The sequence below is a fragment of the Carettochelys insculpta genome, chromosome 1 (genome assembly GCF_033958435.1).
Source record: "Carettochelys insculpta isolate YL-2023 chromosome 1, ASM3395843v1, whole genome shotgun sequence".
Lineage (NCBI taxonomy): Eukaryota > Metazoa > Chordata > Testudines > Carettochelyidae > Carettochelys > Carettochelys insculpta.
The window spans coordinates 366375494-366392085 of record NC_134137.1 but is presented as its reverse complement, the minus strand read 5'-3'; the positions used below and the strand labels follow the sequence as shown (position 1 = coordinate 366392085).

General features: G+C 43.2%; 1 protein-coding gene across 1 annotated transcript in view; it reads right to left on the bottom strand.

Moving 5' to 3' along the window:
- Positions 1 to 16592, bottom strand: part of PHYH (phytanoyl-CoA 2-hydroxylase) — a 33757-nt gene that overhangs the window by 5617 nt on the left and 11548 nt on the right. The window contains exons 5-8 of the mRNA XM_075017838.1: positions 13061 to 13142; positions 12427 to 12608; positions 5726 to 5875; positions 2299 to 2433 (exon numbers count right to left, since the gene is read on the bottom strand). Of these exons, the coding sequence (XP_074873939.1) occupies positions 2299 to 2433; positions 5726 to 5875; positions 12427 to 12608; positions 13061 to 13142 (549 nt within the window). The remainder of the gene's footprint in view (positions 1 to 2298; positions 2434 to 5725; positions 5876 to 12426; positions 12609 to 13060; positions 13143 to 16592) is intronic.

Below are 16592 nucleotides of genomic sequence, written 5' to 3'. Positions count from 1 at the left end.
TATAGCTAGAAATGCGTATCTGTGGTCTTTGCCCAGTGTAGACGTAGCCTTAGGTACGTCTATACTAGACATAGAAGTCAACCACCAATACGCAGTATTAGCTACACCAATTGTGCAGCTAAAATCAATTTATCCACGGTCAACTTCCATGTCTGTCTACATGGCAGAAGACTGACCTTCCTTATCCTCGCCTCTCACGAGGAGTACATGGGTTGACATTGACTTGTCTGAGTGTCATTTTGTGCATGCATGAAATGAAACCCTGGAAGATCGACCCTGAGTACACTCTTTCAATGTAGTGTGGCTCTAGCCTTAGACTTGCTTCCCACAGGATCTTACGTACCAACCTCCTGAGTTTGCTAAAGTCCACCTTCTTGAAATCCACTATTTTTATTTTGCTGATCTCACTTCTTCCATTCCTTAAAATCACGAATCCTACATTCTAGTTATAATCCTATTTGGCTGTAACTCTAACCTCACTGTGCTACTCTGACACAGGAAAAAAGCAAGAAAACACACAGATCTTCCTATCTGAGGACTCCTGGATGTCATTTACAATAAGGCTTCTTTACACCACTCTGGCAGTGTAAATGTGCTTTATGTTGCTGAGGCAATTGACTAGGAATGAGAACAATTAACTAGCAATCAGGATTTTCAACAACTACATAGGCAGACTGCTACTTTTCTGCTCTGCCTCAGGGAACAGAGCCTGCTTCCAGCCCAAAGCCCTAACGCTTCATGCTTATCTCTCACTCGCACCCACAGGCCACCCCCCAGCATCGATTAATGTCTTCCTGCACACACGCAGGTGTGTCTAGCTCTTCCCACCCCTGTGCCCACCCGAATCCCCACTGTTTCATCTTTGCCAATTACTCCAGGCACTTGTAACAGCGTGCTCAGGTTGCCTGCAAAGGGACGCACGTCTCCTGCAGATTTCCTTGCTTTGCCTTTTATTTTCAGGGAATTAAACAAATTTTTGGATAATATGAATTCTGAACCTGTGCTGGAGCACAGGAGTTCCCTTAGGTGTAATAGTGAAATGTGCACAACTAGTTTAGATGTAAAGTGCTGACGATATAAGCAAGCAAAATGGAGAATCTGGTCATCTAAACAACCAACTGATCCTACATCAAGTGCTCAAAATAGTGTTTAAACTAGTAATGCAGGAATCAAAGGCAAAGCAGACTTAAGCTTTGCAGATAAATATATTTAAAAATCTGTCCCTAGACACTTAGGTCCCTAAAGATACAGTAAAACATCTAGAGAGATGTTTCAAAAAGCACTATGGTGCCTAACTCCCATTGATTTCCAATAGGATATAGTGGCTTTTGAAAATTCCACTAAGGTGCCTAAGTATCTTTAAAAAAACCTAACTCCCTAAAAGTGATAGTGGGTTTTAACCCCCTTCAGTGGTCACCCTGGTGTAGGAACCAGATTTTTGTGCTGCAGATTTGAAAACAAACTTGCTGCATTAATCATTTCTGAATGGATCAGAATAGAAGGAACATTTTCCATGTATCCAGTCCCTTAAAATGCCTCAGGTTTAAGTGATTACTAAAGGATTATATATTGAAATGAGTCAATGTTTGCAATCAGATACATAGGCTTGGTACTGGTTTCAAACAGGAGTCATACCCAGACAGAATTTTGCCCTAATCCTAGAACGATGCACTAATTGTATTATTGGTTTGAACATAATAGGTATTCAATCTATTCCTAACAAGTTAAAGAAAATCGCAGCTGCAAATTAGGAGGGCAAGCACCTTCCAGCAGTCAATGTCTACTTCGCCCAGTAGACTTGTGACTGGGAACAGCTTTTCAAATATATTTTTAGGTATTCACCCACACTTTCAGCCACAAAAGGAGAAGCATTGTGGCTAGCAATTTGAAATCTGTATCCACACTGCCATATAATGGATCACCTTTTTAGCCCTATCTCTGTCATCTCCCAAGGTAGCTTTGTGATTCCCCATAAAAGAGTTAAAGAGAGGTGCTTTAATAAAAGGAGTGATGAACAAACTCAATCTGACAACCACCATCAACAACTATCTTCAAAAGAAAAAGATTTTTTTCCCCTCTGCGTATGCACAGGATCTGCCCTGCATAAACTCAAAAAGTGTTACATATAGTTGGATCGATGCCATTAAAACTATTACCTACAAATTTAATAATAAAAAAGCACAAACACTCGTAAGCAAGCAGTAAAGAGATAATTATAAAAGCAAAAGGTAACTAACCTCTTGTCTAAACAGTGTTAATGTGTAAAATACTCTTGTTGCAGGACAACTTCAAGCTTACCTTCAGAGAAAGAGGTGTGCTCACACCATATTTTCTTTTTGCAACTTCTACAACCTCCTTCTCAATGTTTTCTTGACTAGTTCCCTTGACGTCAATGTAGTGGCAATCTGCACTAGCATAGTGACAAGATATCGCCTGCATGAAGGAAGTCAGAAGTAAATCACAGGACAGCCCTAAGTCAACACATCACTTTTCGACACACCACTGACTATCTTAAATGCAAATATCACTGTTGTCAACAGAGAAAATATTTACATTTAATTTTCAGGCTTTTGGATACATTCACTTGAAAAAAAATTGCTAGATTCACATGGAAAAATTTCACAGTAACCTAGGAGATTAATGAATCACTTTATCCATTTTCTTTTCCCTCTTGCAGTGAGGTCAAAGCACTCATTTTATGATATCACACATGATGAAGATATGACTATGACTTCACTGAAAGGTTAACTAGAAGGAAAGCAGGACTGGGAGAGGAAAAAAACAGACATTCATCAACAAGGACACACAATTTGTGCTGGCAAAGTGACCTGTTTTTTTTCCCCACAGTTATACAAATCTTGTATGTTGATCTCATATGCTTAAACAGAACTGGCTAGGTATGTACTTGGATAAAGCTCTCCAAGCAAAAACCCAAGTTGCTACACTGCTGATGGAATTGGAGAAGTGATGGTGTTATGCTCTGTGTAAACTCAAATGTTTCTCTCACTCCTACAGAAGCTGATTCTATAAAAACAGGGCTTTTTTCCTGGTGCCACCATTTTGAAAGGCAGCTGGGCTATGCTCCCCATTCACCACCCTATGCAGCAGCAAATGGGGCAACCAGGGGTGGCAAAATGCCGCTCAGTAGAGCCACACACTTAGAGCATCCCCTTCCCCACCACTCTGTGCATGCTTGGCTCCAGCTGGGAGCTGTGTGGTCCTCTGGTCCTGGTGTGGCTCCACCCAGCAGTTGCACAGCTCCTGCTGCCCTGGCACCTGTGGCCCACCGTGGTCCCAGAGGCCCCTGCATGGTCCCAGAGGCCCCTCTGGTGGCCTGGTGTGGCTCGTGTTAGAGAGGCCCCTGCAGTGGCATGTTAAGTACTGTAACTTGCCAGTATTCACTTGGGAGAGAGGGGAAGGCTGGGAGACCCTGACTGTGGGGAAGGGGTAGGGCATTCACTTGGAGGGGAACTGGGGGTACCTGACTGTGCGGAAGGGGGAGGGCATTGAATTGGGAAGGCAGGGGGTGCCTGGCTCTGGGGTAGGTTGTTCATTTAGAGAGGGGAGTGGGGGCTGTGGATGCAGGAGGGGTTTATCCTCAGGGCGGTATGGGGCTGTGGGAGGAGTGGGGGGGGGTTAAAGGATGGTGGTGGGTTGGGGTCGGAGGGGTGGGGGTGGTCTTGAGTTCTGGCACCTTTTTTCCTAGAAAAAAGCACTGCATAAAAGATACTGTTTCACCCACCATCTATTTCTATTATTACAGGACTAAAACAGCTAGAACACTGCATATTACTCTTCCTTTCTATTTAGTCAGTAGGAGACTAACAGAAGATGTTAGAGCAGTGGTGGGGAACCTGCAGCCCAAGGGTCACACATGACCCATTAGGGCTCTACATGTGACTGGCAAGACATTTTGTTTACTGCTGCTCGTGTACTGGGTTGCCAGATTCTGCTAGTTCTGTTCATGTTATTTTTTTCATACCAGTATTACTGCAGTGACATACAAGTAAAGCCAGGGCACACGAAGTGAGGTGCATGCTGACTGTAAAAGACATGTACTCCTTCTGCATCTCATCAAAGTGCTGTTATGGGTCAATCAGCATACCCCACCAGTTCTAGGTATAAAAGTGCACTTAGGAAAGCTACCCTAAACCATCTTGGTTACCACAATCTTGCAGCCCATTGACATGGAGTGCTGCTCATGTGGCCCACTCACTAGCCTAGGCTATTCATGGCCGTGTTAGAGCATTAGGAGGGTTCTTGTTTTTGTGTTAATAAAAAAAACCAAAACAATTTATAACCATTGCTACATTTCACTAAAGTGAAGTCAGTGGGTAAGATTCTCAGCTACAGTATATCAGCACAATCCCACTGTGTTCAGTATAGATAGGCTGATATACACCAAAGCAAAAACCTAGTACAAGGAGATTGCTAGTACCAAAGTTGACAGTGAGAGATGCAGGATCAGGTAAGTGCCCATTTGTAGGTACTTTGTCCAGTTCTGCTCTCAGTAAGAATGGGGTGCAGTGTACATCCATTTACTTTTTCTACAGAGTTCTATGCCATCTATAAATGTACAAACAAGCAGTCATGTGGCACCTTAAGGACTAGCAAATTTATTTATTAGGTAATGAGATTTTGTAGGTAAGAAGTGGGTCTTATAAATAAATAAATGTGTTAGCTCTTATGGTGCTACATGACTGCTTGTTATTTGTGAAGCTACAGACTAAGGGTATGTCTACACAGAACAGCTACTTTGAAATAACAGATGTTATTTCAAAATAATTATCCTAGCATCTACACAATGCAACTGCTATTTTAAAATAATTTCGAAACAGCAGCTGGCTTATTTCGAAATTGGTAAACCTCACTGCATGAGGAATAGCACCTATTTCAAGACAGGTGCTGTTAAGACAGGGAATAGAGCTTATTTTGAAATAATCCATAGTGCAGACAATGACTCTATTTTGAAATTGGCTCTCTGTGTGTAGACGCTGTATTTCAAAATAACTAAGTGCTATTCAAAATGCATTTTGTGTGTAGCAGCGTTATTTTGAAATAAGGCTGCTGTGTAGACATACCCTAACACAGCTATCACTCTGAGTCTATAAATGAAGTTCATAATTAGATGTTGTTGGTAATCAGATTACAGTGGCATCTGGTGCTCAGAGGAGGGAATTAAACTTTTGTCATTCTCAGCTAGTTAGGGCAGAGGCAGAGCCAAAACAAAGAAGAATAATCCAAAAGTGTCCAGCAACATGATTTCTAAGGTCCTGATTAAGGAACATACATACTTAATCGCTTCTCTGAGCCAGTATTGCAACATATATCTATCATGGAAAATATATCAGGGTTACATAATCTTGGATAATTACTTTCAGAAAAATTAACAATCATAAAAAATTACATCAGAAAGCAATAAAACAAAAAAAAGGAAGATTACATATGCAAGAGACTACAAATCAGAGGGAGGGATAGCTCAGTGGTTTGAGCTTTGGCCTGCTAAACCCAAGGTTGCGAGCTCAATTCTTGAGGCGGCCATTTAGCGATTTGGGCAAATAGATGTCAGGAATGGTGCCTGGTCCTGCCAAGAGAGCAGGAGAACTGGACTAGATAACCTCCCAAGGTCCCTTACAGCTCTAGGAGGTGTGTATCTCCATTTGCAGGTGTCATACCATCTACTTTAAAATATGTTCAATGGCTGCAACTCAAAATGATTTCCTACCTTTCGGAAGCCTTGAGTTCTGTTCATTCCAGAACCGTGAATCAGCAAGGGATGGAAGAATACGGTGTCTCCTTTCTCCATAAAAAGGTGAACCCTGGGAAGGCTTTTGTTGTAATCACGAACTCCATGGTACATCTTGTTAACACCACCCTAGAAACATATACAAGTTGTACATCACAGGATAACTATGATTATTAAAACTAGTATATCTTAAAGTGGACAAATATCTGCAGACATTAGGAATCTGAATACACATAAACTTGTCAGTGAGCATTTCAGTTGAGTGGGCCATACTGTTATAGACCTGATAATATACATTTTACAAAGAGACTTTAACATCAGATTAGAAAGAGAAACATTTGAACTGGAATTTATGCTCAAATTTGATACTTTGACACTTGGTCTTAATAGAAATGGAAATTACCTTATGCATTGCAAAAACAGTTTCCCCATCTTTGACATTCATAATATCAGTCTATTAACTCAATATATTGTTACACACAGTAATTTTCCCTCCCCTCCTCTCCACCAGCTTCACCCTCCCCTTCTGTCCTATATATCTGATTCGTCAGTTTCTATTTCAGTTTTTTTTGTATCTCTGTTATATAACGTCATGCCAATTCACTTTCACCAACATTTCCAGTATAGCACTATCTCCAGATCTGAAGAAGCAGGTCTGCCCCATGAAAGACCATCATCTAATAAATTACTTTGTTAGTCTTTAAAGTGCTACATGACTGCTTTTTTATTTTGTTAGGATACAGACTAACAAGGCTACCTGTCTGTTACTATTAAAAGTCTGCACTGGTCAGCTGTCTTTCAGATAAGAATCCAAAATACTGAATACGTGTACCAAAGAGTCTGCGCATTAGCCTTTCAGTCTTCTCATACCTAAAAGTCCAAATCTAGCTCAGCTGTTAAGGATAAAAAACAAACAAACAAACGAACAAACCAGCAGTCATGTAGCACTTTAAAGACTAACAAAATAATGTATTAGGTGATGAGGTTTCATGGGACAGACCCACTTCTTCAGATCATAGCCTTACCGGAACAGACTCAACATATAAAGCACAGAGGTCCAAAAATTGTTATCAAGGTTGGCAAATCAGAAGAGCAAGGGACAACGGGGTGTGGGGGGATGGGAGAGTTACGAGTTAGATGAAACATCCAAGTATGTAAAAGAGTCCTTATAATGGGTCAGATAACTGCTCTCTCTGTTCCAACCATGTGTTAACATGTCAAATTTGAATACGAATGTTAGTTCTGAGCATTCCCTCTGTAGAGGGTTGTTAAAGTCCCTTTTCCACAGAACGCAAAGTTTCAGGTCTTTAACAGAAAGGCCAACTCCATTAAAGTGCTGGCTGACAGGTTTGTGTATTTGGAGTGTTTTGATGTCTGTTCTATGTCCATTCATCCTTTGTCGAAGAGTGTTTGCAGTCTGTCTTATATACATGATGTGTGGGCATTGTTGGCACATGATGGCATATATGATGTTAATTGAGGAACAGGAGAATGTGCCTGTGATTCTGTAATTAATGAGGTTAGGGCCAGTGATGGCGTCTCCAGAAGAGATACGTAGACAAAGCTGGCAACAGAGCTTGTTGCAAGGAAAAGTTCCAGGATTAACATTATTGTCGTATAGCCTGCGGTTGCCAGTGAGAAGTCTCATAAGGTTGGGAGGTTGTCTATAGGAAAGAACAGGCCTATCACCTAGAGCCTTCTGGAGCGTGGCATCATGATTTAAGATAGGGTATAGGTCTTTAATGATGACAAACCTGTCAGCCAGCACTTTAACTGGGCCATTCTGTTAAAGACCCGAAACTTTGTGTTCTATGGAAAAGGGACTTTGACAACCATCTACAGAGGGAATGCTCAGAACTAACATTCATGTTCAAATTCAACACATTAATACGTGGGTTGAACAGGGTTGAACAGGAACAGGAACAGGAACAGCAATTACCTGACCCATTATAAGGACTCCTTTACATACCTCAGACTTTTTATTTAACTCTTAACTCCCCTTACCCCACAAACCCTTCTCCCGCCCCCCCAATCCCTCTGCTTTTCTGATTTGCCAACCTTGATAACAATTTTTCTTATTTGTCAACTTGATCATTTTTGGACCTCTGTGCTTTATATATTAAATCTGTTCTGGTAAGGCTATGATCTGAAGAAGTAGGTCTGTCCCATGAAAGCTCAACACCTAATAAATTATTTTGTTAGTTTTTAAAGTGCTACATGACTGCTTTTTTGTTTTGATACAATACAGACTAATACAGCTCTCTCTCTGTCGCAGTTGTTAAGGATGTGTCTGCGCTGCATTTAAATACTCATAGATGGCCCATGCCAGCTGACTGAACCCTGGGGCCCAAGTCTAAAGAGAGTGTGGCATAGACATTTGGACTTGGGCTGGAGGCTGGGCTCTGGGATCCTTCAGGATGGTCCAAGTCAGCAGGCATGGACAAGTGGTGGGTTTTTAACTGCAATGTAGATATAAACTATGTGTCATAATGTACTTGCTGCTTTTCAGATCCTGATATCTAATCTGAGTTCCTTGAAAAGATAAACAAAATAACTAGTCTTACATGATATTAACATTCTGCTTTCTTAATCTGCTTTCTTTTGAACTATAAGCGGCTAACTAGTCCCTATGAAATGTTCACTTCAGACAACTATTTCATACTAACAGAGAGGTTAGTCTATACTCCAACAAAACAAAGCAGCAGAAATGTAGCACTTTAAAACTAACAAAATGATGAAGTGGGTCTGTCCCATGAAAGATCATCACCAAATAAATCACTTTGTTAGTCTTTGAAGTGCTACATTTCTGCTGCTTTGTTTTATATTTCATGCTAGTTTGTTTCCTGCTTTTTACCTTTTGAAATTCTACTCAAATAAGAAACTAGACACACACTTTTCCCGAGCTTGTGGAAAATGGTAGAAAGCTCTGTGCAGAGTCCTTGCTTAAGAAAAAAAACCTCCATTTATGGAATTCTTCTGAACAATTTACCATCCAGTTTTTTTCATACAATCACCATGCTGGCTAGATAGGTATAAAATGATTAAGAGATGAAGACCAAGAGGCTCCAGGCTTTAAAAGAACAGACTGGAACAAGCAGTTAGTGTGATGAAAAGGTCTTGCTATTTATAACTGAAAACTTCCTGGAGAGAAAGACAGACACACACAGTGTTTGAAATGTAGCAGTATATCATGTAAATCAGAGTTCCTGGCACATATCAGAGAACTCTACTACATGTGTTTGGGCTTCCAAAAAGGGCATTGATCCAGAAATGAATGATATCCAGTGCCACAGTTCTGCACTACGATCACGACTTTGTTGATAAGGGAGCACTCTCACAGATTTCAAAGGTTACGGCTTTGGTCTGTGTAAAAACTAACAAAAATTTCAGCCAAAAGCTATTTGGTGTGTAATTAGAAAAGTCTGCTGATGTTCAGCTGGTCTTTTTCTATTTATACAGAAAGGAGGAAAAAATGACTTTTTTGTTCTGAGCAAATGTTCTGTTCAAGAACATTACTCAGACAAAAAAAAAAAAAGCTTAATTTTAAAACTTCATCTTGTATATCACCCTCATGAGTGATGCACACTTTGCTAACATATTTAAATTGATGTGTGATGTTCCCATTTGCCTTAAGAAAATAAACATGTACTTACAGTTGAATGTAGGGCCTAAAAGGCTCAATATTTGCTAGAAAAGGTCAGTGAGGTCTGTGTTTTATTGGACCAACTTCTGCTCATGAGAGAGACATGTTAAGCACAAAAGCATGTCTCTCTTCCCAGCAGAAGTTGGACTAATAAAATATATTCCCATAACCACTTTGTCACACTAATATCCTGGGATTACCAGGTCAACAACACTGCATCCTTGTCTGCTAAACAGCTTGACAGAGGTTAATGGTCTGTCTAGATGTTTTAACAATAGACTGCTAGGGAGACTATCTGCAGCCTTTCAGAGGGAGCTGCACAGCGTTAACATGATCAACTCCTTTCCATCCCCAAGGACAGAATCCTGGACACTGAAGCACTTAAATGCCAGTAACAGGAATGTGGAAAGCAAGACATGAGAAGTAATTCTTCTGTTCTACTCTGTGCTGATTAGGCCTCAACCAGAGTATTGTGTCCAGTTCTGAGCACAATTCAGAAAAAGATGTGAAGAAACTGGAGAAGGTCTAGAGAATAGCAACAAAACTGATTAAATGTCTAGAAAATGTGACCTATGAGGAAAGATTGAAAAATCTGGGTTTGTTTAGCCTAGCAAAGAAAAGACAGAGGGGACACAATAAAAGCTTTCAAGTACCTGAAAAGGTGTTAGAAGGAGGAGGGAGAAAAATATATTCTCTTTATCCTCTGATCACAGGACAAGCAACGGTCTTAAACTGAAGCATGGGAGGTTTGAATTGGACATTAGGAAGAACTTCCTGTCAGGATGTTTAAGCACTGGAATAAATTGCTAAGGGAGGTTGTGGAATCTCCATCATTAGAGATATTTAAGAACATGTTAGATAAACGTCTGTCAGGGATGATCTAGACTAGCGACGGACAATTTAGGGTTGTGAGTGGGCCATAAGTCTGTTGTGACCAAGACAATCTCCAGGGATAGGGTAGTTTTGCTAACTACACTTGTGTATCTAGAATTTCCATGGGTGTGTGCGTGTGCACTTTCACTGGATGCAGCACTTTCACGGGATGCAGAGAGAGTGCATGGCTCTCACATTCAGTGTTGTGTGCAATCAGCACCCTCCTCACTTCACATATGCTTGCTTTATGTGTCTGTCACTTTAGTAATACCAGTCCAAAAACACCCTACAAGGATGGAAACCAGCTAACTCTAACAACCCTGTGCCTAGGCAATGGTAAACAAAATGTCTCATGGGCTACACATAAAACCCCGAAGGGCTGCAGATTGCCCACCAGTGATCTAGACAGTGCTTGGTACTGCTGTGAGTGCAAGGGACTGAATTAGATGAACTCTTGACGTCCCTTCCCATTATAGTATTCTATTAGAATAACAGGGAACCTTTAAGCAATAACAATGGCTCCGTATACATAGCAGAGCTATTTCGCAATACCTCCGTATGCTGAAATAGCTACTCCGCATGTTTGAAATGCGCCCATTTTTTCAAAACAACAGGTGCCCCATTTCAGCATCTCTGTACTACTCCCTGTTGCAGGAGGAGTAAGGAATGCTTCAAAATTGCACATTATTTCAATATTTGGCCTGTTTAGACAGCACCAAGTGCCAAAATCGCCCGTTTTGAAATAAACTCGAAATAAGATACACAATTTGCACTACACAAATTGCATATCTTATTGCTAGTTTAGGGTGCTGTGTAGATGTAGCCTATGTCATTTCAATATTTGCACATGGGTGGACTCCAACCATTGCCCTACTGTGTGTTGGACTGACCTTGGCTAGATCAACGCAGTGAACAACTGGCTTGTGCAGCTGCCACAGGTTTGTGTGATGTGCACACATTACAATCATTACTACTCTGACTGCAGAAGCACTCAGTTTTGTCTAGTATTGCGACCTTTTCTTCCATGCTTTTATGCTAGTGTGAAAGGAGGGCAACGTTGTCAGCAAAATCAATGTCCTCTAGCCATTTGAAAAGAGTCCACTGAATGCCCCATTAATGGCTATCTGTTGTCCTGCTCATAATCCAGTCCACTGTGATCAAGAACAGGAAAGGTGACAATAGGCACTCTTGTCATACTCCTGACAATGACCGGACAGAGCATTAACAAGGGAAAGACCAAGACAATGAGGATCAACCAGTCCAACACCACCAACACATTGGGATGTGATGACATGGAAGATGTGAATCTGTTTACCTATTTGGGGAGTATTATGAACAGACAAGAATATCAGTGCTCAGACAGGGAAAGCAACAGCTGCATTCAAGACTCTCTGTCCCATATGGAGTTCACAAATAATATCTCTGAAGATAAAACTGCAGATTTTCAACACAACTAAGAAGAGAGTGTGCTCTTGTACGGATGTGACACCTGGCATACTAAAAAGGCTTCAAATCACAAGCTGCAGACATTCATAAACAGATGCCTGACGTACATCCTTCGTATCAAATGGTCATCAACTTGGTCACAAATGAGGAGCTCTGGAACAGATCTGGACAAAACTTGACATTCAGATCAACAGAAGAAGGTGGGGATGGCTAGGGCACACTCTCAGAAAACCATCAATCCAGCATAGTCTGCCAAGCTCTCACATGGAACCTGCAAGGAAAATGCAGAAGAGGAAGACCTCAGACAACGTGGAGAAGGTCTACTGAGACTGAAGGACAACAACTGGGTTACTCTTGGAGTCCACTATAAGTTTTGTCTTGAGATAGAGTGAAGTGGAGGAGACTTGTAGATGACTTATGCTCCATGAGGAGTACAAGGGTTTAAGTCAAGTCAACAAGCACTAACCAAAAACAAGGCACATTTCAAACACAGAGGATTCAGTCCCTGTGCCAGGAAGCCTGTATCGTCATATTGTTAGGCACAGAGAAAAACACAGAGACATGAAAAGATTTTGATCGAGAGAGAGAGAGAGAATATTCATAACTGCCTCAAAAACTTTACTTTCACCAACTCTGCTGATAACAAAAAAAAAAAAAAATCCCCTTGTCCCCACCCACTCCAAAATGTAGACCACATTAATCCCACATGCAGATCTACCTCCCAGTCAGGGTAATCATGTTGCTTCAGAGAACCCTTGTGTGTTCCTGGCAAAACAACCAAGCAGCCATTGCTGCGATCTATGTGCTCCATGGCAGTCCAGGCACACACAATGAGATCTGCAGGCCGGAATGGAAAGTAGTGCAAATCCTGATGCATGGGATGGCGAGAGCTCTTCTTACCTGGAAAAAATTAAGTATGAATAAGGGTGGCAGGGAGGACTTATTTTAAACTAACAGAGATTTTTCATTGTCCAGTTCCATTGAGAGAACAGGGCATGCTGCAAGAATTAGTCTTGCTCTCCATTTGATCAAAAGAACAGCTGTACTTAGGACTCAGGAGAACAAACACAGAAATACACCAGATTTCCCACTGGTAACTTCTGCCTTTGCTGCTTTTTTAAAAAACTGTAGCTTGTGTTGTTTAAGTAACATTCCACATGAAGCAAGACTATCAACTGTCCCCTACTAACTCATTAATTGTAGCTCTTCTACATTTTAACAGGGATGAGAGAGCTAATGATACACAAACTATTTTAATCTTTAGACAATCAATATCTGCTGAAATTACAAAGCAAGATAACTGCGGTATTCAGATATATGCTACCCTTTATTATTCAGAATTGCTCCCTTACCAGAATCTGGAGGTTTATTTACCAACATCGTGTGCATGGCCATGATATTTGGTCCAGTAAAGCACTCAACGTATTTTAGGATCTACGGTGAAGAACATGTTAGAAAATAAAAGTCAGACGTTTATGTTGCAATATATACTATAATCAAACCAAAACCGATCAATGTTGCACATAGGCAAAGCTTTTTGCCCTAGCCAGCAGCCATAGAGTGCAGAACTTTAAAAGATAGGGCCCAACATCTTAAAGTCCTCTTAATGGAGGCAGCTCTTAAGAGTCTCTCAAGAGTCTCCTGCAGGAGCGGAGAGTGCAGCCTCCTCGGCGCAAAGTGCACTAGTGCTGTCAACCACGGTGCCACCTAAGGACTCCCAGCACCGAGAGCAGATATAGGCACCGTCGCTTTCTCAGCGCCATAGGAGTCAATCTTCAGTGCCGATGAAGAGGAGGAGGCACAAGAGGCATCGCTCACCGAAGAAGCGGGGCAGCCTCAAATCCAATGCTCCGGCACACACGTTGAAGCAGGGGTGAAGCGGATGCCTGAAGGTGCTGGACATGCCCTCAACGCCGGAGGCATTTTGAGTGGCACAAGGACTTCTACAGATGACTGTGCCGGGTCCTTCTCCATCTGTGGAGGACAGGCGCCATAGCACTGAAATGGAGTGACTGAGGCTCATGGACGTGACACCGGCGCCAACCCCTGCGCTCATGTCAATGCTGGCACAGATAACGTATTTGGTGCTGACAGCTCTGGTGCCGACCCAACAGGCCAGTTTCAGGTGCCCTATGCTCTGGCACTGTCCTTGGCGCTCATGACATCGGTGCCGACTCCAATGGCCCCACTGTGGTCATCTGCTTCTGAACAGGTGTCAGAGTTGGACTCGTACTCAAACTCCAGATGGACCGTGAGCTCAAGAAGGTTGCACCATAGCTGTTGCAGGCACCGTAGTTGTCGCTCGGACAATATGGGTTGGCTGCTGGCTTTGCAGGTGTCTCAGTGGCGCTTCTGGACCCAGTGGACATTTCTTGAGGCGCAGGGCCAGGCTGTTCGAGTGCCTTTAACAGCACCGGGGGCCCTGCCAATCCTGCACTCAGCACCGTTGACATCACTGAGCGCCCCACCACCAGAACAAAGATGGTAAGCGGCCGTCATTGTGGAGCCACCTGTTTCTGCCTCATTGGCACTGACCTCAGCACCATCATTGGCACCATTGCAGTAGGACTGGACCCCTTTGGTGCTGGTGCCACCTGTAATTGTACCTCCAATGCCAATTGGGCAGGCACCAGCCCAGGCACCGGCACCGACTCAAGTGCAGGGAGTGGTAACAGTGCTGTCTGTGCCTCCTGTGATGAGGTTTTTGGGCCAGCCAGTACCTATGCCAGCTCCGCCTATGGTGCCCCCCCCGCAGTTTGCCCACCATTTCCATGGGGGGGCCAAGTGCCTGAACAAGTCACTACTGCCCCTCCCCTCCAAATGGAGGTGCAAGAGCTATCATCGTCCTCCCCGGATGAGGCAGTGGTGGGCTCATAGGCCTCACCTGTATTGGATAATGGCAGGGCTTTTCAACAGCTCCTTAGGAGAGAGGCCCAAAACTTGGGGGTGCAAGCGGAGGAGGTCCAGGATGAAATGGACCCTGTCATGTACATTTTGTCCTCCGCAGGCCCCACTAGAGTGGCTCTGCCCATAATTAAAACAATTGCCATTATGGCTAAAATGGTCTGGCAGACCCCTGCTTCCACCCTTCCTATGGCCTGTAGAAATGAGAGACAGTACTCTGTCCCACCCCAGGGCAATGAATATTTGTTCACGCACCCCAACACCTGACTCTCTGGGAGCGGACAATGCTAAGTACAGAGAGTCCCAAGGGTTCCAGTGTATCCTCCCCAAAAAATAGAGACGTTAAATACTTGGACCTCTATGGCAGGAAGGTCTATTCAATGGGAGGAATGCAATTAAGAACTGCTAACCAGCAAGCTCTGGTTAGCAGCTATGCCTGTAATACAGTCAGCGCCCTGTCTAGGTTCTCTGAAATGGTGCCACCCAAAGCCAAGAGGACTTCACAGCCAGGGTGCTTGTGAACAAACTGATTTAAAGGGCGGCCCTGCAAGCAGCCATTGACCATGTGGAATGTGCCCAAAGATTTGCAGGAGGCTGTTTAGTCATGTTAGCATAGGCGAGTCTTATGCATCTGCAAATCCACTCAGAGAGCCTCTGCTTGGAAATAGGCATGCCATGGGACCTATCCGCCATGGAGATAAACAGTCGAGATGTCTCATGGAAATCTTGTGTTCTTTGCAAGTAAAAGGCAATTGCTTATCATACATCCAGGGTATGCAGGGACCTGTGCTCATCACAGGAGTGTGGTTTGGGGAAGAATACCGGTAGGTAGGCCGGCTCATTACAATGGAATGAGGTGAGCACTTTTGGGAAGAGCTTAGGGTGTTTACATAGCACCACTTTGTCTTTGTAAAAGGTTGTGTAGGAAGGCTCTGACATGAGAGCACTGATCTCTCCTACCCTGCGTACCAATGTTATTGCCACAAGGAAAGCTACCTTCATGGAGAGATGTAGCAGAGAGCAGGTGGCCAATGGTTTAAAGGGTTTCCCCATGAGAGATGTGAGAACTAAATTGAGGTCAAGAGCCGGTGCTGGGTCCTTAATTGGGGGAAGCAGATTTTGAAGACCCCTCAGGAATTGTTTGAATGAAGGGTGAGTAAAGACTGAATAATCCTGAATCAGCAGGTGGAATGCTGATATGGCAGCAAGGTGGACCCTGAGGGTACTTAGTGATAGGTTCATTTGTTGCAGGTGGATCAGGTGAGTATTTGTGGAACCCCTAATTCCATGGGGTTGCATGATTGTGATTAGCACCATCATACAAAACACTGCCACTTTTGAGAATCTCTCTTTCTTGTTGTCAGTCTTCTGCTGTTTTCCAGGATCGTCCAAACCTGCGGTAGGCACAGGAACTTCAGGTCAGTCAGCCAACCGGGTACCATGTGTGCAGGTGGAAACAGTCAATGGCTGGGTGGCAAATCGAGCCATTCTGCTGAGTGAGGAACGTTGAAACAGAAGGGAAGTGATGAGGGTGAAGCCTGGAGAAAAGCAGCAGGTCAGAGAAACAGGTTTGTCTGGGCCATCTGGGTGCTAGGAGGATGACCCAAGCTCCATCCCACCTTATCTTTGCTATCACTCTCTGAGTGAGGGCTATCAGTGGGAATGCATACATTAAAGGTGCATTCCATGTGATGTGGAACGCATCCCTTAGAGAGTTGTGGCCTAATCCAAATCTGGAGCAAAATAGGGACGTAGAGAGTGTTGGCATCTGTGGCAAACAGGTCTATCATCAGGAAGACCCACTTGCGGAAAAGCATGGTGGATGGAGGACTTGTTGATTTCCCGCTCGTGGTCTGTTGAGAAAATGCGACGAAGATTGCCTGCCAGTATGTTGTTGTTGCCCGGGATGTAAGCTGCAACTATGTAGATCTGTCAGAGGATACGGCACTGCCACACTACTGCTTCCTGGCGCAGTTGTTT